Consider the following 25494-nt stretch of genomic DNA (forward strand, 5'->3'; position numbering starts at 1 on the left):
AAATGATAAAAGAAAGTAAAAATCGTTTGTACCGCGGTGGCTCATAGATCAATGTTCCGACTCTTTTAAAGGAAAATCTAGCTTTGGAAATGAAAAGAAGTTAACGTTTATTAATATTTTTTGAAAGAAATATTGTTATTACAAGTTTGATTATTTTTTTATAACGTTTCATGAAAGTTTGCCTTGGAATAATATGTCAACATTATTCGCCAACCGCCGTATGGCCGTTGCTATGGTTTCGAATATGTTACATGTTTTGAAAAAATACAAAACATGTTTTCTAGAGCTATTTTTACTAAAGGACTCTACTAAAAAACTACTTACTAAAACTCTTACAAGAGGTATGATATTTTTCTTAAAAAATTTCAGTAAATCACACTAGATTTTTGCAATACAGTTTTATTATCAAGCCTTAAATAATACTTTTTTCTTTCTCTTTAAACAGAAACTAAATTTATTAGTTGTATTTCGATTAATTATAGAATTAAAATCAGCAGTTATTTGAAGAAATAGAAATTATACAATTAATTAAGTATTAATCATCAGTTTAACTAGCAAAATCTTTATTTATTTTTGTCTTAAATAATTTTCTTTAAAATATATAAATATCTGTTTTATTCCCGAATAATTTTAACTGTGGTAAAATAATTTGTTAAGATAAAGTTTAGTTTTTAAAAAAAATCCTAAGAAACTAATTACAGATAAATTTAAAAAAATTTTCATTATTAAATATTCACTCTTATATTGTTAGATAAATATGTATTTAAGAACACTTAAAATATTTTAATTATTTTGTGTTTAAAGTATCCTAAACAGTGTTTTTATAACTATTCTGTATTGCTGTAACAGATGCCTAATATACAAATATTTGTACCGAATATATTTCTGCCTAATAACTTTTTACGGACACCCGAATAGGTTAAGTACCTATTATTTATTACATGATTGTCTGTATTTACATTACCTATATTTACTTCTTTTGGAGGGACTTAAAGATAAATATTGTGGCTGATCTTAAAGTTAAAAAAAAAAAAAAAATTAAAATTTCATCTGAATTAGTTTCGTAATATTGGAGTTTTCTTCTTCTAATGGGAAAAACTAGAAAACTGGCTGGTTAATAGAAAATACAAATAAATTTTCTTGAATAATTAAAAAATATAAAATAATAATAAATGAAATAATAATATATTATAATTACAATAAGTCAATAAAATAATAATAAATAAATAAAATATAGTCACCGTTTTTATCAGCCAAAGCCTGTGATAGTGCTAACATTTGAGATAATAATGATAATAATCAATTCCACAAGTTTTTTTAGCTAATTTTTGTTTACTTTTTAAGCAAATTATATTAAATACTAGCTGAATATCCTTTCTTTATACAGGGTGGCAAAAAAACCATATTAAATTAGTACTAAACAACAGTACAAAATCGTGCACAAAACTGAAAGACAAATACCGAAACAAATAATTAAGATAAATTTATCACAATGTTTAGCATATTTATTAATTTTTGCTGTCCTTTTCTATGGCTTTCGTTATTAGATTAAGTAAATCAGGTATTTAATAGTTGATCGCATCAAAATAATGATTAACTGTATTCAGTATCATCTGGTATTATGCTGATGCTTGAGTCATTCATGCAACAGCATTTAACTGCACAAATTGCCATGAGGCCAGTATTGCTTATTACCAAAATTACCAGGTATCATGGGTATCAATAATAGTATGATAACAATAGTAATGGTATGAAAACTTTTAACGGTTCCCTATAATAAATAAGTACATCTTCACGACTACTTTTGATTTTTAGTACATAGCCTGGTTTTTTTCAATTTCAGATATTGGTACTATTACCAAATATTAGGTTCTATTACCAAACAGGTATAATTGCCAAAATAGGTACTAATACCAAAATTAATCTTGGCATCATTGGTGTCAATTATAACTTGCAAATAGTTTAATCTCATTCAAATTTTGATTCTATTTTTATTTAATAAAATATTAAAATAAATTCATCACTGATTTATTAATAGAGATCATCAACCTTCGAACATTTTTACTCATTATTAGTTTTATCAACTAACTTTACTCCTGCTACAATTTCATTCTGCTCATTCTTAGTTGTTTTTTTTTTTTTTTTTTTTTTTTTGCCCATTGGCAAAATGGGTCTTGCTTTGGATTTGATGGCGTCCGCACACTTTTGAACTGTGTTCAAGAGTAATAGTAAGCAGCGCGCATGCGTCGTCATTGCATGCGTTGCTATGGCGACCGCTGTTGTTTTTCTTTTTCTTTTCACTAGCAGGCATTTTTAATGTATTTACATAATAATAGTTAAAAGTATTTTTATATTGTTTTTATTATTAACGTATAATTACTGGCTTGACCGTGATTTTAATATAAATATGAATGCTGAAGAAGGAAAAGTATTTTGTGACGTCTTGAAACCCGTACATAGGCATGATATGAAAATCAATCCGACGACAAACATCAATTGAAACAGTTATTGCAACCCATGATTTGAAATGTTGTGGCGTTTAACGGAGTCAATCCAGAAAGAAAAAGCATTTGGCCAATGGGTAACCAGTGATCGTAATAAGGTGATCACAACTTTTTAGTAATTTTTTTTTCTTTTTTTTTTTTTTTACAGAGGAAAAAATTTTTTCTGGAAGATATTTCCGTATCGGCACTTGTCTTGGCGTCAATTAATTTCACCAAGGCGCCAAAGTGCTTTTTAACTTGCAAAAAATAAATAATAATGTGTTGTGGTTTAACCGGAAGTTGCTACAAATTAAATTCTTCGAGCTGGTTCTTTTGTGTACAGTATACTCTCGATTAGGACTGGGCTATAAATCGATATATCGCGACATATCGATTTAACGCCTATATCGGCAAACCGATACAGCAACTTTCATTCCAAGCGATGCATCAGAAATCTGATTTAAGCCGCCGAGTGAAGAAGACGATATAACGATATAGCGATATAGCGATACACGCAAGGACTTTCTCTTACGTTCCGATGCCAACTCGCGCTGTGGAAGACGATATTGTTTCGTTATGTTGAGACGGCCTTGACTGATGAGCGGTAGAATCAGAATCACTTTTGAGACTTTATATCGTTATATCACATGTTCGTTTTCGCACCTTCGCGATTTGAAATCGTTTCTTGTAGATTATTTTCAATGGGATTAACTTCGTGATCGCCGTCGTAACCTTGTTCTGAACGCAATCTATTATTGAAAAGAATTTATAAAGAAAAGTTTCTTCATTAATTAGATAAGTTTTTTATTTATTTTCTGACAAAACTTTTTTTATATTTTTAAATGTGAAAATTATCGGAAATCTAATTTAAGGCACCCATAAGGAATTAAATTACAAAGTAAATAAATTTGTTAGGTTATTTTTCTACTTTCTTTTAATTTATTAAAAACCTTTCGGATAAAACTTCTAATAATTTAATGGGCTTCTATTACTGATTTTAAATTTATAAATCTTGAGTTGTTTTTATTTTTAGAAATAAAGTTAAAACAAAACTTATTTTTTGGACATAAGTCAATAAACTTTATTTGTTCAAAAGAATTTGAAAAGTTTGCGAATTTTATTCATTTCTTTTTTTTTTTAATCAATTACTACTTCGTTTTATTAGAGAGTAAAATCATTATTTTTTTTTAATTTTCGTTTTATATTATTAGTTAATTAGCTAAATATATTACCGAATATCACAATTCTTTTGTTTTCATTTTTAAGAATTTAATTAAGAAACTTTGCCTTACTTTGTTTTTCGTTCGTTCATTATTTAATTTAATTTAATTATTTATATGAAATAATAATAAAAATAGTGTTTAAGAAGCATTTTTTTTCTAAAATTTATTTAGCTCTTTGTTTTAAGCATACAAATAATTTTTTAACGAACTTATTTTTTAAATTTTGTTCCTATGCTGTTAGGTAAATATATTGATAAATTTCACTTTTATTTATTTTTTTTATTTTTAAACTAAGAAATCTTTTGTTATTTGCGTGATCATTTTTAGAAAATATAACAAAACTTGTGTTTACTTCTTCATTAAGAATTTGAACATTACGATCGAACTTAATAATTCTGTAATTATTTACGCATAATAGTACAAGCAAATATTGATTTGTTAAAAAAAGTTTCTTTTTTTTAAAAAAAAAAATATATATTTTTAACACTTTGTTTTAAGTGTATAATGAATTTCTTAACAAGCTTTTTTTTTCAATTTTTTAAATTTTCTTTCAATAATTTCAGCTAGATATCTTTATAAAATTCCCTTTTTATTTTTAAACTGAGAAATCTTTCAGAGAATGAAAATTTTAAGAAATTATTACAATTCTTATGTTTACTTTTTAGTTTAAAATTCGAACATTTTTAATTTTAAACTTCGGCTTTTAGTCAATCTAACTTTTATTTTAATTAAAATATATTTTGAAATTTTAAAATCAGCTTTTGTTCAATAACAATATTTTTTTTCATTAAGGGTGTTTTAGGGGTTAACTTAAATTAAGACTGCTTATACCTTATAAACGATAAAGAAGTGCAAATATTTCATTCTGTATCTACACACATTTTTTCAATAAATATTTTAAGTAAGATTTGTACATCTTAGTCAATTTATTTAATATCTTTCTTTAGCAAAACATATATATTTTCAAATTTATAAATTGATTTAAATCAATATGCGTATGAAGTCTTGATAGAAATCTGACTTTCTGTGCCTTAAAGTAAATGAAATTCAAAAATACTATATCGCGATACATCGCTATATCGCGATGCAAAACTGACGATATATCACGATATATAATTTCTAATATCGCCCAGTCCTACTCTCGATATCTTGAACTTCGATATTTCGAAACTTTGTCAAAAAAAGTATTTTTCCCCTTGGCATTGCATATCCACCTGTTTATTTTAATTCCTCTGTCGAAGAGTTTCTTCTCAAAACCATCTTATGTCAAATTTTTTTCGAAATAGAAAATGATTTTTTTCACAAATCACGATGTAAGTTAACCAACTAAGTTAGTAAACCAATTATTTTCTATTTAATGCATAATTATTTTTGTCTTACTTTTAAAAAAAAAATTATCATTGTTGTATTTAAGCTTATAGTCAACTATCATTAATAGTAGTTATTCTTATGTTTCCATGACTCAACTTTTTAGAGTAATATTTTAGAATATATTTTTTGCTTATTAGAGCGTATTTAATTCCGTACTTTCTATCTCGAAAACTCGCTATCTGGAAATTTTTTAAGCGTCCCTGCAACTTTGAGATATCGAGAGTATATCGTAATATGTTTCTTTCTTTTTTTCTTTTCTTTTTTTAAGATTTTTTTTTTGCGTTACTGACCAGTTGTCACCTAATTGTGATGAATATTTAAACACAGGTACTGATTTGGAAATCTTCCCTATTTCTGCTATATATAACGTTACTATACATTATTAAGGCCCGGCCCGGATAGCCAGGTTGGCAGGGAGCTGGACTCACGTTTGTGAGAACGGGAGTTCGAACCCAGTCTGTCGAAGCCTCCCCGTGTAGTAAATTGTGACTGGTGCACGCTAAATTTGTCGGGTCACAAAGTCCTCCAGGTTCCCATATAAAAAAAAATCAATACCTTGATCGTTCTCTGGTTTAGGGCAAAATTACGAATGAATGAATGGATGTATGAATAGTTCCGCCCTATAAGCGGAGACGTATGGGTCTGGCCTAAGTCGAATTCTTGGCCATAGATGACGCCACTGGTAAGCAAAAACAATCACAACCCCTCTGCCTTAAAGGCCGACAACAACAACTATAAGTTATTAGAAATTATATTTTTTTAAATATAGTTTTTCTGCTCCGTTGACACGATATTGCATTAGTGTGAAGGCGACTTTCGCAGCTAGAAGTTGTCAATCACCCTTAATAAGATTTAATTGAAACAACGGCCGGAATAGACTGGTCGGTAGGGCGCTGGGACCATGTTCGAGAGTTCGTGGGTTTGAACCCCGCCGGCCGAAGACTCCCCGTGCAGTAAAGTGATTGATGCACGTTAAATCTGTCGAGTCGCAAAAAGTCCTCCATGTTCCCATAACAAATCAAAACCTCTGAGGGTACTGGATTGGAGATCGATCGTTTTCTGATTCAGGTCAAAATTACGATCTGTGGATGAATGAATGGGTCCGCCCTATAAACGGGTGCGACGTATGGTGTGGCAGAAGTCGAATTCTTGGCCATAGATGGCGCCATTGAAAAACAAGAAACTCACACTCTGCCTTAAAATTTGCTCGGTTTCACCAAGCAGGCTTGCCCGTGTGGCAAGTGACATTAGAAACAACAACAACAACAATTGTAACAACAGCAATCAATGTTATAGCTGTAAACACTTTTAAGCCTTAAAATGTTCTTCTAGTTTTAGCTACTACTTAAGCTGTAATTATTGCTGAATTTTTTATCATTATTTAGATAGAGTCTTTGAGCGAATATGCCTTCCTCAAGGTGGGATGACGAAGATGAAAAGTATCCGAGGTAACATTTTTCTGGGCTAGCTTTATTATAATATGACAGTATTATGTGGAAATTGGTCGCTTTTTTAAGACTCTTTTCATTTTTCTTTAAAGACTTTTACCTCTTTTTCAACAAATAAAGTTCAAATTCTTATGTTCGTACACAACACAGTGGTCGAACGTAGCGAACTGCTATAGTTGCTACCTTTTTTCGTAGCTCGTAGTGCAGTGCACTTCGTTTTAAAAGAAGTAGTGCAGTGTGTAGTGCGATACAAAAAAACAGTCTTTTTTTTTTAACAAAATATTTCCTAATCCCTCAAATGAAATGAGGGATGGCAAATTTTTTTATCTTATTCCTTAGCTTAATAATGCTAACAATTTAATATATTTACAGTCTCTGGTCAAATTATCAGACGCACTATAAGATTGTATGTAAAATCTTAATTATCAGGTGATACTATACAGCTGTATGGTTTTTACGCGGTTTGCACTTGTTTACGTTAGAGCATCAATTGGTTAAATTACACGATATATAATTACATTCACTGATTGGATAAGTTAGACGATACACTGAGTGGCCAAATTATTATGACCACCCCTTCAGTCGTCTGCTTCCATACCCTTTACGGCGCAATGTGCGTCGAACAGTACGTTCAGAGACGTTCACAGTTGCTCCTTGATTAAGATCACTTGCAATTTGTCGCACTGTTGCTCTCCTGTTGCGCCGCACAACCCTGGCCAGCCTTCTCTCTGATCGAGCATTCAGTACCCTGTGACGACCACAAGTCTGACGTTGAGACCCGGTTTTTTTGCTTGATTGTCCATTCTTTGTACACATTAACAACTGCTGCTCTAGAACACTTCACAAGTGCAGCCGTTTTGCTGATGCTCGTTCCGACACATCTCGCACCCACAATCATTCCACGTTGAAATTCAGTTAAATCACTTTTCTTCCCCATATCTCAGAAAGCAACACAGTATAACTGATGACTCACTTGTCCAGCATTCCCGTGTTATGGTTATCTTGCCCTCTAGCGGCAACGCTGTGACGCAATAACTCATTTACATAAAACTCTGAGGTGGTCATAATAATTTGGCCACTCAGTGTGTAAATATGGAATATTTATTATATTAGGTACTATATAAGTATATTAAAATATTCAGACCAAATTATTACATACACTGTAGTTTTTTTTAATAATTACATGTTTTGAACGAGTTTATATGCAATACTTTTATATTTAAATGTATATGCAACAGGTTTTTATTCAGGGGATATACTTCCTATTTGTATTTATTTTTAACGTATTGCATTACAATGTTAACTAATTGATACACGAACGAAAGCAAGTGCAAACGGGTTTTGGCCGCCTAAAAACAATAAAGCTGTACAGTATCACCTGATAATTAATATTCTACATAGAATATTATAGTGTGTCTAATAATTTGGCCAGGGACTGTCTGCCCTTCTAACCAACAAGATTGTACTTTGTTTGATCATTAAGAATCCAATCATCAACAAAAGTGATTTTTTTTTCTTGCACAGAGCTTTTTTTTTTTTTTTTAAGCACAGATTCATATATTTTTTTAAAAATTTTATGATATTTAGTTTCATTTTTTATACAACGAATCCAAGGTATTGAGTGTTCCATAATCTCCACCTTTAATATATTTTTTTAGAGTCCTTTTCAAGAAATAACATAATGATGTTCGCGATACACTTAATTAAAAAAATCCTAGCGTAACCAAATTATGACGGCTCATTATTGAAGCAGGCGAACTAAAAACTGGTTTGAGTACCGACAGAAACTGCAAAGCATTTCTAATTACTATATTTAACCTAATTTCAATTGCCTCCAGGTAATCAAACTGGTTTTATGGTTTTAATCTCGCCTTCCTTGATAACGATCCATCAGATTTTGATAAAGTTTTATTCGCTTCGTTACGCAGAAATACTGATTTGCGATATCTAATATGCTTACTTTCTTTTGCTTCATTTTTAACAAAGTTTTATATTAATTATACATTGAGAATGATAATTATATGAAAAAAATTGTTTACAGATATATTACTTAGACATTTATTGAAATGTTTATTTTATTTATCTAGAATAACAAAGAAGTTTTTGCAGAAAGTCTGCAAGGACAACAGTTTATACTCCACACCTCATTTAAATGATACACTCTATTTACATTTCAAAGGTAAATTGAAGTTTCCATTATTGTTATATGGTAGAGAGAGAAAATATATTAAATAAATATCAACATATCATTAAGTGGTATTTATTTGCACTAAAAAAAACCTTTCTTATAACTTTGTGAATGGAAAAACTTCATTAATTTCAAAAATTAAGTAAAGGTCGAGCGTTCGAATGTTCAAAAGAAAGGTGTCTTGGGATATTCATCCACTTTTAGATGCACCTGGATAATTTTTTTTTTAATTTTTTTCCGCACATGCGCTGTATAAAGCAACTACTTCAATTACTCTTATCTGGGGCAGTTTTTATTATTATTTTTTTAATTTTAAAGCAATAATTTCGTTATCAGTTTAAAATAGATTCAAACGCTTTGTTTAAGTTATTTTTAAATATTTAAGCTATAGCAAAAGTGGCACTAGACCTAGTATATAATTCGGACATTTACCAAAGGTCTAGTCATACTAGGTCTGGTTAAGTGCCATTGCCCGGTATATCCTACACTGATGTTTTTTTAGGGTTCAGTGCCACTGCCCGGTATACATTTGCCCGGTATACCCTACACTAATGTTTTTTAAGGTCAAGTGCCACTGCCCGGTATACATTTGCCCGGTATACCCTACACTGATGATTTTTTTGAGGTCAAGTGCCACTGCCCGGTATACCCTACACTGATGTTTGTTCTAATCTATCGTCAGTAAGTATTAAAATATCAAATAAATGTAATTATATCCACGAATAAATTAATATCAAACCCGATGTAATAAATATTTCGGACGTTCGCCAAAGCGACTAATTTGATTGTCAACATTCACCGGTGAAAGTCAACAACCACCGATTTCGGTCATTCACAGTAACATTCACATCATTTACATAATAACCTCATCAGGACGATTATTTCATACTTTGCCTATATAGCATCCGGCATTTCAAAAAATGAAAATAATTGGTTTTGTTGGCGATGATCTCGTAAGGCGATAAAGAATCATGTACAGGTAAGGAAGATATTAACCTCGAAGGAAAAGTGGATGAGTACCCCAAGGAACCCAAAAGAAATGTCCTATCCAGATTTTTAAAGTATTGATTTAAGGTTTCTCGCAAATTAAACTCTTCAGAATTTTTTTTCTTCTTTCTAGTGAAAAATTATAATTTAAAATAGTATTCCAAAAAAATATTATTTTTAAAAGAGAATATCGTGAAATTTTTTTTCCGTATTTTTATTCTTATGAAATCAATTCTTAAAATTGCATTATTTTTCTTCAAAATAAATTTGAAATTTCTGAGTTAAAGGAAAAATTAGCATTTATTTATTTATTTTCTCATTTTTTATTTTTATTTTAAATTTTTTTCTAATTGCCCTAGATCCGTATTTCTCAACAAAACAACCGATAAGACTTGTACGCATGGGTCACTCTGAACTTTTTTAAAAAGGGGCAGAGGGGGTGAAACAAACATTGCTGACCTTTTATTTTATCTTATGTCCGCAGAACAATGATTGCAGTTTCGCTGTCCTCAAATAAATTATAAAAAATTGATATCAGCAAGGCTAGAATGTTGATTACCTAAAAATTCTTAATAAATGCAAAAATGACGGCTAAAACCCTTCAAAAATGACCTAAAAATAGAAAATGATGCCTTCTGAAATTTTCGAAAATATTTAACTAATTTCGAATTAATTTCGAAAAATTTTTTGAAAAAAAAAGTTCTAAATCGTAAAAAAAGTTATAATCGTATTAGTAAATAAAAGGTAATCATTAAAATAAAAATGTAATTTGTGAATGCAATAAAAATTTAATTTGTGAATAAAATAAAAGTAAATAAATACCCGAAAATAAATAAATAAGAATTTTCGAATTTTCAATTTCAATCTTCAAGAACACCAGAATTGTATTTTATCATTAAAATTCGTCCAGTAGTTCTAGAGATAATCGTCCAAGTCAGCAGATTTTCTAACTTTCTTACGGCAGTGTAGATCAAATTAAGAAATTTCAAAAATACACAACACTTTCAGTAAGTTATTTTTTGAACTAAAGAGCAACAAAAAACAAGAGGAGCCAAGCTGGCCCCATTCGTTTTTCTAACATAAAACTATGCAAAATGAAGCAATGCTCAAAAGTTATTTTATATGCTTAATTTTTGTAGTAAATAGCGAGCAACCAGATTCAATGAGTCCCTCATAAGCATTTAACGAGCCGTATTTAACGAGTCCCTCGTTATATACGAGCAACTCCTTAAATACAAGTTAAATACTCTAACATACAGTTGTCGAGGGTGCTTTAGAGCTGAATTTCTTCTCAAACTATGACTTCTGATCGTGTGCATATTTAGTACTATTTATAATTCTTTTTTAAGGTTTGACTAAAATTGAAAATTTGGAAGAATATACTGGATTGAGGAGCCTGTGGCTTGAGAACAATGGGATACGAAAAATAGAAAACTTAGATCAGCAAGTTGAGTTGCGTTGTCTTTACCTGCAAGAGAATCTGGTGACGGACATCGAGAATTTGGACCACATGCTCCACCTTGATACAGTCAACTTAAATAAAAACAACATTTCAGAAATCAAAAATCTTAGTAAGTGTAGTATTGATATAATTGTTCATTGTAGTCTGAAATTATTGGCGTTTTAATTCACTTCGATTTCCCCCTAATCTGAATGCAGGACTGCAAATTTCGAACGTTTTTATTCTTCTTTTTTCTGCAAGTAATTATTAAAAGGCCAGGATAGCCTGGTTGTTAGGGCACTGGGCCCATGTCCAAGTGGTCGTGGGTTTGATCCCCGCCGACCAAACACTCACAGTGTAGAAAATGGTGACTGATGGACGTTTAATCTGTCGAGTCACGAAGTCCTCCATGTTCCCATAACAAATGATAACTCTGGGGGTACTGATTCAGGAGTTTCCATGTCTTCTGGATTGTTTCAAAATTACAGGGCTACGGAGTTGAACATTAGTAGTCGTAAACCCAAAAATTGGGTCGGCTGTTCAACGACGGTTATAAAATAAAATTAATACATTACGAGCCGTGATGGCTCAAGGGATAGAGCGTTCGCCTTCCAATGAGGTGAACCGGGTTCGAATCCCAGCGATGTCTGTACGACACGAATTCCGCATCCAGCTTGCACCGACCACAGTGCTGATGCAAAATATCCTCAGTGGTAGACGGATCATGGGTTAGAGTCCCCTTGACGTCAGGCTAAGCGTAGGAGGTATTCGTGGTTTTCCTCTCCGTGTAATGCAAATGTAGGTTAGTTCCATCAAAAGTCCTCCACGAAGGATAAATTTCTCCCAATACTTGATCCAAGATTTCCTTGTCTTCTGGATTGGGTTCAAAATTACAAGGCTACGGAGTTGAACATTAGTAGTCGTAAACCCAAAAATTGGGTCGGCCATTCAACGACTGTTATAAAATGTAATATAAAAAATTAGAACAGTATATATTAACTTACATTCATATTCAACATCTTAAAGATTTTAAAAGTTTATTAAGGTGATGTGAAATTCAAAACTTTCACTATTTTTTTCGTAAAATTTTTGTCATAACAGGATCTTTCAGTCTACTGAATTGGATAGTCAGGAATAAAAAAACATTCTTAGGTTTGAAAAAAAAAGTTCATCGGGTAAATGAAAAGATTTTGAAGAGAAATAAAAATTATGTGAATATTCGACGATTATTCGACAATTGTAGAATATCCACATTGCACAATTTATGAAACACTAAGGATTGAGCATCAATATCGAGTTTTAGACCCAAGCCAATTGTAAATTATGCGGTTTTCCGCATTGCACAAAATATAGGGTCCTGAGGATCAAGCATCAATATCGAGTAGTAGACCCAAGCCAATTGTAAATTATGCGGTTTTCCGCATTGCACAAGTTATAGGGACCTAAAGATTGCGCATCAATTAGACCCAACCCAATTTTTAAGTCTCGTTGTTTCACGTTTCCTGTAAGGCAGGTGAAAAATAGTTTACTACAAAAACACCCTATTTTAATTTTCAGGAACTTTTTTAAATTTTATCTGTCTTTAACACTTTCTCTTTTCGGTAATACAATTCATATTATAAACTACAGGTTGTTTACCACACTTGAAAAATCTTCAGATCAATAACAACAAGCTTCGGACCAGCCTTGATATTGAACACTTAGCGAAATGTTTATCACTTTCGGCAGTTGATTTGTCACATAATTTAATCGAAGATTCGTCCGTTTTGGATATCTTTGCTGCAATGCACTCGTTGGTAAGTACTTGCATATAATTGAAGTTTTTGTAAAAAAAATCGAAGAAGGGTGTAAATTTTGACTCCTTGAATCGCTTCTTATTGGTTAAAAATTATTTATACTGTCTATGGAAAGAACTCCCCTCTCCATTCGTTTGGAGCAGTGGCGTTGACTATGGTGACGAGTTATAACTGTATCAAGTAGTGGTGTTAGGTTAATATTTAAAACATGTTTTAACTTAGGTTGGTGAGAGAAAGGGAATCAGAGTAGAGAGAAACTACCCTCTTTCTTGTTTCCATAACAGCAGACGACTTACGATATTGTAGGGAGGGGAGTTCTTTCTATAGACAAACTATAGGATTTTGAACAAAACAAGCAATGTAAAAAAATTTAAAGTCAATTTCTACTTACAAGGGAAACTAGGGAAGTGTGACTCGCCAATTTTGAAATAAACTAGTGGGATGTATGCCTTATGGGGAATAATTTTAGGGGGCAACATTCGTTTCGGCCCATAGAAGGTCCTGTGAGAGATAAAAAATAATTCAATATATAGAAAAATCAGTATTTTATTACTTCAATGCAGACTGTTATTTGTTGTAATTGTCTCATACTCCAATTAATTTGTAATTAATCGATTAATTAATTAATTTGCTAAGTAATAAATTAATTAGCAAATTAATGAATTGTTAACTAATTAATTAATTTTAAATTAATTATTACTTAATTAATTGATTTGCAATTACAGACTCCAATTAAATTGGAATATTTTTTGGAAAAAAAAATTAAAAAGCTTGATATTAATTTTTTTTTTTTAAATTAACCTAACAGACTTTTCTAAAAAACTACACATATATAAAATTTTCGAAATCAATTTTGACAATAAATATGCATTATATAGTACATGAAAGTACCACAAAATTAATTGGAGAATGAGACAATTACAATAATTAATAGACTGCATTGAAGTAATAAAATACCGATTTTTCTGTATATTGAATTATTTTTATCTCTCACAGATCCTTCTATGGGCCGAAACAAATGTTACCCTCTAAAATTATTCCTCCTAAGGCATACATCCCACTAGTTTATTTCAAAATTGGCGAGTCACACTTCCCTAGTTTCCCTTGTTAGATCAACAAAGAAAAAATTTTAGTTACTTTTTATTAAATAATTAAAAAAATTTCTCCCATATAAAACTAAAATTAATTAATTAAATTTAAGGAATGAATTAACATGTGAAAAAACTGTATTAACATCAAATGTCATCCACTACAAGTTTTTAAAAAAAAAAAACTTGAGTGGATGAATAAAAAGTATTTTATTAACGATTGAAAATTTGAACAAGATATAGGGAGAATGTGAACTTCTACCAGGAATTGAAAAAAATGTATCAACTTTTTTAACCATTACATGCTTCTTAGACTTATGCTTGTTAAGACAATCAAGTTGGTATTTAATAATAAATAAAACTTATTATCGATGAGTATTCGAGTTGAGGCTTATTAGGGTAAACCAACCAACCAGTGAAGGAACATTTCATATATATTGATTAAAAATAAGAATTTGAAAGTTTTTCTTTAGATTGATTGGTAACAATAGCTTACTGCCAGACAATAGGAAGTCATCTAGCAATGTTTTGGATTACCTGGTCAAATAGACTTCTCTGGAAAATTTTTTGAATTTGTTATTATCTCTGCAACACCTTGTTTCTTTGAAAAAATTATAAGGTGAGTGTTTGTATTTACAATGTTTGAAGTGGAATTAATTGCTTGTAATAGTTTTATTTTTCTCACTGTGAAAAAGAGAATTCAAAATATAGAAATTGAAGTTACGTTTTATCTTTTTTTAAAGCATCATAGCATAATAAAGTACTGAGATAAGGGGGTGTTTATTCACTGGATCACCAAACGATGAAAAACCAGTAAAGGAACAAGTGTTCCTTTACTGGTTTTTTTTTCTAAGTTAATGAAAATAAAAGATAAACTTTAATTTTCTGGTATCTTTAGTGATGTTCCGCATCAAAAGTATGTTAAAAATACGAAAAACAACTTCTAACCAGTGAGGGAACAGACATGTTCCATTACTGGGCATAGATTTCCCAGTGAATGAACAGTATGTGCTAATATGTTGACACTTTAATTTTCAATTCATGATTACAAAAAAAAATTAACATTTTTCAAGTATTTATATGTAATATTTTGAAGAATAGGCTTGTTTTTAAATATTTGTATGGCTTATAAATTCATAAAGAGCATTAAAAAATAACCAAAATTAAGTGTTCCTTTACTGGGTGTTCATTCACTGGTAAGAACTGTTCCTTCACTTGGTCTTCTTACTACTTGTTATTTGAACCTCCAAAATTTTAAAACACTATTGCGTAAATTCTCTACAATTTTTTTTACATAATTTGCAATTAGTAACAAACATGTTGACACTGTCATTTAACTAAAATTACGAATTTTGAAATTAATATGATTTTTTAAAAGGCAAGCGAAGCTTAAGTGTTCCTTCACTGGTTAGTTTAACCTATATCTCATTTTATGTAATTAGAGAGTTTTGAACATGATTGGCAATCCATTTCTGAAGCACATGAAGAACTATAGGAAAAATTTTATCGTCGGAATAGTATGTATATTTTTTCATTTCTCTCATTTCTAATTCGTCATCCATCTTCTAAAAAATATTAATATTAATTCTGTACTATTTTTAAACAAACCAGAAAAATCTGTGCTATTTAGATGACAGGCCAGTCACTGATGTGGAGAGAGCTTGTGTTACAGCCTGGTATGCAATTCTCTCTAATTCTGTAGGGGAGAGTGGGGTCAATTGTAACATTTTTTACTTAACTATTTTTAACTAACAAAAAATCCAATATATTATTAGTATTAATTGACAGACGAGTAAAGTAGACTATCCTCTACTAGAAAAAAAATATAAATACCTTATTTTAAATGTTATTATATTAGTTATTAACAATTTTTGACAGTCGTGCACTTGTTACAATTGTCCCTGCTTACGGGGTCAATTGTAACAGTTCATAAATTCAACTAAAACATAGTTATTTATACATATTATCATAGTTGTGATATATTTTTTTATTGATCAAAATAGTAGTGATATTTTAGGAGTAAAATTAATAATGAGCAGAGACCTAAAGGGTTAAACTTTTAACTTTAAGGGGTTAAGAATTTTAATTTATGCTGTGAAAGGTGACAAATAAAATAATGCACATGCAACATAATATAAATGATATAGGAAACTATTGGTGGTTCTTAAAGAGTTAAGTGATGGTTTGTAAACATAAGATTATTTATTTTCAGCTGTTACAATCGTCCCCAAGACGCCATTTCAGCTTCATTTCTTAAAAACAATGCTAGTTAATTAACAAAACTAATTTTTTTTTATTGAAATGTTAATTAAGGTGTCCACTTACATATTCGGTTAATAATTTTGATTTGTTTAAACAAAATTACTTTGTTACAATATAATATTTTAATACCAAAAAAAGTACTTACGTAGCGTGAAAATATCTTTTGTGATGTAACTCTTTCGAAAGTGCATAAAAATGGTTGCCAGCAGGGGTGTACATGTAGATTTATTAAATACACCTTGTGTGCCACCTAGGAACCAAATCTAGAATTCGACACTCGAAATTTTTGCTCTGTTATAATCGTACCCTGTTACAATTGACCCCACTTATCGAAGTCGATCATTGTCAAGTATTAAACAGTATTTGCTCATTTTTAACAGGTCGAAAGGCGGGATCGAAGCAGAAAGATTGGAGAGAATTCGATGGAAGGAAATGGAGCAGGAAAAAATTCAGAGAAGTGTAGATGGTAAAATGTTTACGCATTTTGAGGTTCTTTCAAGCACCTTACATACCTAAACGAAGATACAGTCGAACCCCGTTTTAACGAACCCCTATTTACCGAATTTCGCGATTTAACGAATTTTATGAAGTTAATGAACTAGATTTATAGGAAACAATGAATAGCGACTGACAAATGGACGATAATGAATCTTCAGTGAAAACTGTTACCTTTTCTGATGCTTTGCAAGATTTGGAAATAGTGAAAACTTACCTAATGCAGCAAGATGTAAATGAAGAAACTTTTTAAAGTAAGAAATCAAGGAAATAAGCAAACCTTACTCAGGAAATGCTTTAAAATTTCAAATTAATCAGCGCGTAATCATTCGCTGTATTTTAAGTACCTGAATAAAAAATGTAAGATTTCTATTTATTTTGTGTATTTGCTTATTAGAGAGGTTTAAATATTTCATAAGGTTATCTTTATTATATTTTTTACCCCCGATATCACGAATTATGCTTGATTTAGCGAATAATATTTTCGGTCTCTATGAATTCGTTAAATCGGGGTCCGATTGTATTTATTTGTAACCGTTGCTAAGCAGCCGAGGGTTTACGACTACTAATGTTCAACTCCGTAGCCTTGTAACTTAGAAACCGATCCAGAAGACAAGGCAACTCCTGGATCAAGCATTGAGAGAAATTTGCCTTCGTGGAGGATTTGATGGAAACCCACATCTGCGTTAAATGGAGAGGAAAACCTTCCACGGTTCGCCTGACGGCAAGGGTACTCTAACCCATGATCCGTCTACCACTGAGGATATTTTGCGCCGCACTGTGGTCGGTGCAAGCGGGGTGCGGAATTCGTATTGACCAGCCATCGCCGGGATTCGAACGCGGTTTACCTTGTTGGAAGGAGCACGCTCTATCCCCTGAGCCATCACGGTTCCCAAATATGGATAGGGTATATTTTGTCGGCTAAAAAAATACTCTTTATAACAAATTTGTGGAGTACTATAATTTGTAGTCTTACTTTTAGGAAACCACTGAATAAAATTATACGATGCGTAGAAAATATATGTTTGAGACCACGGAAAACAAGTAATATGAAACTAAAAGAGTTTTGAAAGAATTAAGAAGATTTGGTAGATTATTTTCATTAAAATTATTTTTTTTTCAGGTTCAAAAAATAGGGTAGGCATGTTAAAATTAAAATAATATCGATACGATTGACATAACAATTTACAGTTAGATGTGTTTCTTTTCATTTTTTAATTATTTTGTGCTTGCTTTATTTCTGAGAGTAAAAAAGAAAAAAGTTAAATTATAAGCATGCATACAGTTTTTTTTTTAAAATAAAGATTTACATCATCATACAATTTCATTTCCCCCTGTATTAGTTGGTTAAAAATTGTGATTTAGCTGCAGTTAGGCTTATAGTAGTATCCATTAAATAAAAAAAGATTTGTTTTTTGATTTGAAATGAGTCGTGTTAGGAAGATTTTATCTTTAACGCAGAAAAAGACACCGATTTTTCATGCTGTATTTCATAATCATATATTATTAAAATGCTACATATAATATTTTTAACTTATTTTGACTTAAATTAATACAAAACAAAGAAAAATTATGAATATTATTTTTTAAAAAAATTCTGCGTCAAAGGATGACTTTTAAATAATTGTTTATAGATCAAAATTTTTTTGTGAAATCAAAAAAAAAATTATACTTTAAACAGAAATTTTCAAATGTACAAGTTTTTGTTGCTATTTCTAACTAAATGAACATACAAGTTTTTATATTTTGATAATTTTCTGCTATTTACAGCTGTTTTAGCTCTTAGAAATAGAAAAGCTTGTTTGGTTACTTCGGCTCAGTTTAAGAATTCTCCGAAACAAGAATCGAACGAAACTGAGGATATACCTTTATTAGAAACGCCACCTGAATTTCATAAAGCAACCCACATTCAGCTTTTGCATTCTGATACCGAGACAGAAAATAAAGAAACTAACAATGAAACTATTCAAAATAGACGAGATGTGAAATTGATAGATTCAACCGAAACTAACAACAGAGAATTTAAACCATTAATTATAGAACAAACAACAGAACCGTCAATTACAGGAGCCCAAGAAGTCTTGAATGATTCAAATTCATTAAATACAGAAATAAAAGCTATAAAAGAATCGAAAGCATTAATTACAGAGGAAACAACAAAATCATCAACTACAGAAGTTAATAACAGAACTCAAGAAGCCTTGAATGATTCAAATTCATTAAATACGGAAATAAAAACTATAAAAGAATCGAAAGCATCAATTACAGAGCAAACAACAAAATCATCAACTACAGAAGTTAATAACAGAACTCAAGAAGCCTTGAATGATTCAAATTCATTAAATACGGAAATAAAAACTATAAAAGAATCGAAAGCATCAATTACAGAGCAAACAACAAAATCATCAACTACAGAAGTTAATAACAGAACTCAAGAAGCCTTGAATGATTCAAATTCATTAAGTACAGAAATAAAAACTATAAAAGAATTGACAGCATCAATTGCAGAGCAAACAACAAAATCATCAACTACAGAAGTTAATAACAGAATTCAAGCAACCTTGAATGATTTAAATTCATTAAATACAGAAATAAAAACTATTAGAGAATTTAAACCATCAATTCAGGAGAATTCACCAGATTCACCTCAAAACCTCGAAAATGCTATTGAAGAAAATTCTTCCACTGCTGTTGTAAAGATTTTAACACCAGAACATAAAGGAGAAATATTCGAAAATAAAATTGCAACTATATTAAAAGCTAAATCCAAAGAATTGGACTCTCATATATCAATTGATGCATCTTTGGAATTTGATACGTCCAGTGAGTTTGAGCAAAGCACTTCAATTGATACATCCAGCGAGTTTGATGAAAATGTATCGACTGACACAGGCAGTGAATTTGACCAAAATATTCCATTTGAAATATTCAGTGAGGTTGGCCAAAATATTCGAAATGATACTTTTGTTAAGCTTGTTCAAAAAATTTCAAATGACAATTGTGATTTATCAGTGAATGACATTACTTCTTATGAGCATGACAATTTTCGACAAAATACTTTCGACATAGGCAGTTTCAATGAATCCAAAAGCAACATATACACTGAAGAGCGTAAACAGACATATTATCAAGAGAAGAAAAATGTAACCAAATCCCTGGCCTTTGATAGTGTTGACGAATCAACATTTGACAATAAGTCCAAATCGCACAAAATGTTATGCTCATTTAATAACAAAAACGAATCTGTTACACCGGAAATAGGCATAAGCACAGAATCGCTGGACAAGAACAATTCGATAGAATATGCATCATCACATTCAATGTCCAAAGATTCAACCACAACTGGGCAACCTTTAGAAACAAACAAAAGCAATATAATAAACTCTAACCCTGTTCAAGACACAATTGGGAAAGTTAGCTTAGAAGACTACATAAAACTACAAAAATTAAATGTTCAAATAAAAGAAAACAATTCGAACGTTGTTGAATGGAAAAATGTTTATAAAGTACAATATGGCATTGACAAGAAAGTTGCTTCAATTAAAGAGGATAAAGGGACCGATGCAGCAACAGACTTACCTGACTTGAGTTTAAATAAATGCACTTATGATAAAACTGAAAGTGAAATAAAGCTGTCTGGAAAGAAGAAAGACGGGAAGTTAATCTTTAAAGAAGATAAAATGAAAGATTCAACTTATTTAATAGAAGATGATTACGGTAGCTTCACTGATGAAAATTACATTATTTCTGGGATGAGCTATAAAAGTTCCGATAGTATAGAAGCTAAAGCAAAGATCGCGGAAGTTTCATTAAGCGAGCAACTGCCCTTGCTTGATAACTCAGCAAGTTTGTGTGTGAAATCTAATGAAAACGTTAACAAGTTAGAAACTGAAAATTTAAATTCCTCAACCATAACTGAGAAGTTTTCCTCAGGTTTAGAAGAAGGCATAACTGAACACAAACAGAGTTCAGAATTGCAAAATTTTATGTCAGATTTGAACAACGAAGGAGAAGTTGAAGTTACTGAGAAGTTGCAAGATAGTACAGAGAATATTCCAAACTTATCAGTCGAAAATAGTTTAATTCCTGATGCGAATCAAAAAGATTGTTTTAAACCAAGTACTGAATTAGTGGAAGCGGATTTTTCGCTTCTTCACCAGCTTGAAAATGATTACATTTTGAATGAAAAACAAACGGTGCTGAATCATAGTAAAACTTTTAATCAGGAAGAAAACTGTTTAGCAACGAAAACTTCTTTTACATATCAAAAACACAGCAATGTTCACAAAATTTTAGATTATACGCCTCTATCAGATTCTATTGTTAATAAATTTCCTCCTAAATCTTCATTGAATAGTTCAACCCAAAAAAGTCAACGTTTTGTAAAAGATGCTTGCCTTTTACAAAACACTGATAATTTTCAAGGTATGGGAAGAGAAACAGGAAATTCATTTGAAAATAATTTCGAAGACGATGAATTGGAAGGTTCAGTTACGAACTTTGATAAGGAAAATTTATTTTCCAAAGAGTTTTTGTCAGTTTGGAATAAAAATGTACCTGACTGTGAAGAAATCACTTTAGAAACTGAGTCTAAAAATCAACATAATTCCACAGATAACTATGAAGATAGTGAAATCGAGGATTCTCAGTTTAATGACTATGAAAATCGTTTGCAAGAGTATTTGAATATTAAAATGTCTGAAGAGCAGGCTAATTTAGACAGCTATTATGAGCATTTCAATACATCAGATATTTGCTGTAACCAAAATCTTGTAAATGTAAGTTCAGTGTTCTATAAAGATTTTGAAGCAGTAAATCTAACTGATGAACAAAAAGAAGAAAAATATCGGGATACTGAATTATTTTCCCAATGGGAAGATACTTACGATAATACTGGAATTTACGGTGAAGCATTTTCCACCATGAGAGAGCAAGATCCCTTAAATCTTGTGACTTCTTTGGATATTTCTGATCGTGAAAATAAAACGATACAAGACAGACTACAAACTTCAACCAAATTCAATGATCATAATGCTTTTAGCAAGGAATTCAATGATTGTTTCGAATTCATAGGTGAAGATTTGAATACTTTAGAGAGGCATTATGAAACTGGTAGAAATTCAAGAGCATTTAATATTGAGGAATTATGTTTCTGTGAAGAAAATGTCGGATTCAAGTCTATACTAAGTGATGGAAACAGTCGTCTCCAAAATTATTTAAGTGAAACAAGTATCTCGGGAAGAACAATGGGAAGACAGGCAACGAAGTCTCAGAGCACTAATAAAAACTCAACAGGAGCAGATTTAGGAAACCCAAGACTCAAAAGTCCTCTTAGTGGGACTGCCTGCCAAGGAGGAAACCTCCCTTTCAGCTCAGAAGAACGCTTCTGCGAAAATCAAGAGGAAGAGTCTCGGCTAACTTTACCTGCCAATGACCAGAAAGAACTTTTCGATCCCGAATCTTCTTGTTTGTCTGCTCTTAACTGTAGGTAAGTAAACTTATATTTAAAGCAATATAAGAAATCCTAGATATTATTTTTTCCAAGAAATACCACATACAAATAGCAATTATTTGAATTTTTGTAAACTTTTTTTTAAAATCATCTATTTTTTAAACCGTTGTATTTTATTTACGTCGCACTAGAGCTGCACAATGGGCAATTCGAGACGGTCTGGGAAACATCCCGACATGCCATCACAATTTTTATCCTCTGCCGAGGGGATGGCAATCCCACTTTGGTAGCCCAATGGCCTGAGCGCGAAGTCGATCACTTTTGCGGTAGAACAGTTTAACGAGGACCAATACTGCACATTCTCGATCCCTACGCAGACTAATCCAAGTGGTCACCTGCCCGCACACTGACCACAGACAGTGATGCTTGACCTCGGTGTTCAAATGAGAAACGTGTCTTAAGGATCAGTCCACTGTGGAACTATCTTTTTAACTGAGATTAGGGTTTGTTTTCCCATGTTATTCAATGTAGCAAATGTGCTTGTCAGAGAAATGTTTGTACTAATTTACCCAAGTAAAAAAAATGAATAGTAGTAGAATTCATAGAAATTAAAACTCCACGATATTAGCATCAACTGCAGGATGGCATTATGGTTAGCATTACGCCGGAGCCGCCTCTACTTCCCACACTAGCTCAGTTCGATCCCCACTGGTCGAAGACTCCCCGTGTAGTAAATAGTGACTGGTGCACGTAAAATCTGTCGGGTCACAAAGCCCCCCACGTTACCATAACAAATCATACCTTTGGGGGTACTGAATTGGAGATAGATTGTTGTCTGGTTAGGTCACAATTACGATTTGAGGATGAAGGAATGAATCTGCCCCATAAACCAGCAGGACTCGTGTGGCTGAAGTCGTATTCTTGTTCATAGATGGCGCCACCGAAAAACAAAAAACGTACTCTCTGCCGTAAATTCGCTTGGCTTGCTGGTACTGGCAAGTGGCATTTGAACAACACAAGCTTAAACTCTTTGATCTGAAGTTGGTTCAATATCAGACTGCCATTGAGAATTAGCTTCAATCCTTCACAATGCCTTTTACCAACTGAGCCATCAGGGCTCTAGGATTTTCGAAATAGATTATACTAGACTAAAAACAATTTTGAAGATATCAGTAGCAAGAGATCCATTGAATGTCAATAAAAATATCTATTTTGCCGTGTTATTATAATCTGTTTTCTTTTTTTTTTTTTCACAGTATCTTTGGCATTTCATCGACTACTTCATTTGACCATAGAGTTACGCCTCGAATATTTGACTTAGGTAAGTTGCCACATGCTGATATAATATTTTATACTAACTTGATACTCAGTTTTGATTTGCTATAACGACTTATCAAATGTTTTTTCCTTTTTTTCCTAAAGTAATGTAGAGCATGAATAAGTAGATATCTTTTTTTAAGGATGTTTTGTACTACCATAAAATTGTTTCTTTAAGGTTTCAAAAATAATGATTCATCAGAAGAAGAATTTGGAGAGGAAGTAAGTATTAATAATTTAAATATCATCCGGATATGGTTATTTGGTCTTGCATTGATCCTGTTTCTTTTTTCTGTATATTTGTCATAACAATAGCAGTTCCCTTTATTATGGGTGTAAATGACAATGCTTATTGCATAACTTAACGTTTTAGTAAGATAAGTAATGAAGATGTTGTACTAAAGATAACATAACTATTGTATATATAGAACAAATAATCTTTTACCAAATTTAGTAAATATAAATATTAGAAATTAAGAATACGTTAATGATTAATATAGAGTAATGCACCAATGATAAACATCTATTTGTCTGGCTCATTTCATTACATAATCATTTATTAATAATCAATTGTTGAATTTTTGTCATATGGCTACTTGATTGAAAAGCTAATAAAATTTTTTTTCCCTTCTTTAAGTAAGAAAAAATTAATTTTTAAAAAAAATATTACGATATATTTTATAAGATTCATATAAAGATTACATTATGTGTAATCTTTATTTCATGACACAATTCTCAAGTTAAAAGACAGATTTTATTATAAAGTTTTAATTGATTCGATGTCAAAGATAATATAGTAAGTCTTACACTAGTTTTATTTTTTAAAAGATATTCAAATTTTAACAGTAAAATTTTATTCTCATCTACTTACTATGAAATTTTTTTTTTAAAACGTGATATAACACGTTTAACAATGATACATGACAACACGTGATAAAGGAATATGTTAGTTTTTAAGATTTGAGAAAGTAGAGTGAAAAAGGGAAAGAACTAAGACATTATGTTTGGCCAGACCTATGTAAATAGTTAAGTAACGAAAATGGGCGCCTATTTTTGAGCGCTTGAATCATGTCGATTGTTTTTTCCAATTTGTACATTTTTGAAGTTTTAAATCAAGTATTATGTAAATAGTATATTTTAAAAACTGAAAATACAATTCTTGATGTAAAACTTTTATTCAATGAAATTTTATTTACTATATAAAATATATGCACTGTATTTTAGGATGAAGCGATACTTCTTGATGAACAAGTGAAAAACATGTTAGTACCTGCCTATAAAGAAAAGTCTAAGTTTGAAACTTCTAACGCTGTACATAATGAGCAACTTTTTGAGCGAAGGCTTATTTCGAAGAGAAAAGACTCTCATAAAGATAATAACCATAAAATAGCAGTTGAAGATCTCGATTAAAACAAGAGTTTAAAAAATTGAAATAAAGCTCAGAACAATATATAACACTCATAATCAGAGCCCGTGAGTAGCTAAATATATATATATATAACATCCGTTATGCCGTTAAAATTTAATTTTAAAAAAAAGTTATCTACTAAATTTTATATAAAAAATTTTAGCACCTTACGCACTGCAAAATACTATCCAAAAATATTTAGTTAAGAGTGGCATTAAACTAAGTTAGAATCATATATTTAATGCCAAAAATTTTCACCACACAATACTATAGTTCTATCTTCTTATTTACTTTACATTGTTTACCCAAACAAGCCGTTCAAATAAAACAAAATTTATGGATATACATTAAAAATTACTTTTTATTCAACAAAGTTTGGAGGAATACAAAATATTTCAACTGATGTATTTGTTGATGATTCAGAAAACGTAGTTAGTCTGAAACCATTATTTTTAAATTAAAAAATATTGTTTTCAAAAACAATGATTATTTTGTTAATGTGTGTAAAACTTAATAAAATATATATTCAATACAA

The 25494-nt window shown here is 30.9% G+C and overlaps 1 protein-coding gene across 1 annotated transcript; it reads left to right on the top strand.

Moving 5' to 3' along the window:
• Positions 1-251: 251 nt before the first annotated feature.
• LOC107451749 (defective transmitter release) lies at positions 252-25494 on the top strand. Its single transcript, XM_087164430.1, has 12 exons — positions 252-341; positions 6463-6525; positions 8613-8704; positions 11050-11271; positions 12771-12937; positions 15468-15542; positions 15637-15701; positions 16668-16753; positions 18553-22270; positions 23491-23555; positions 23730-23773; positions 24776-25494. Exons 2-12 carry the CDS (start codon positions 6482-6484, stop codon positions 24959-24961), a joined length of 4764 nt encoding a protein of 1587 aa, XP_087020556.1. The 5' UTR covers positions 252-341; positions 6463-6481; the 3' UTR covers positions 24962-25494.

The sequence above is a fragment of the Parasteatoda tepidariorum genome, chromosome 5, assembly GCF_982258835.1.
Source record: "Parasteatoda tepidariorum strain Cologne lab strain chromosome 5, Ptep-v5.0, whole genome shotgun sequence".
Taxonomy (NCBI): Eukaryota; Metazoa; Arthropoda; class Arachnida; order Araneae; family Theridiidae; genus Parasteatoda; species Parasteatoda tepidariorum.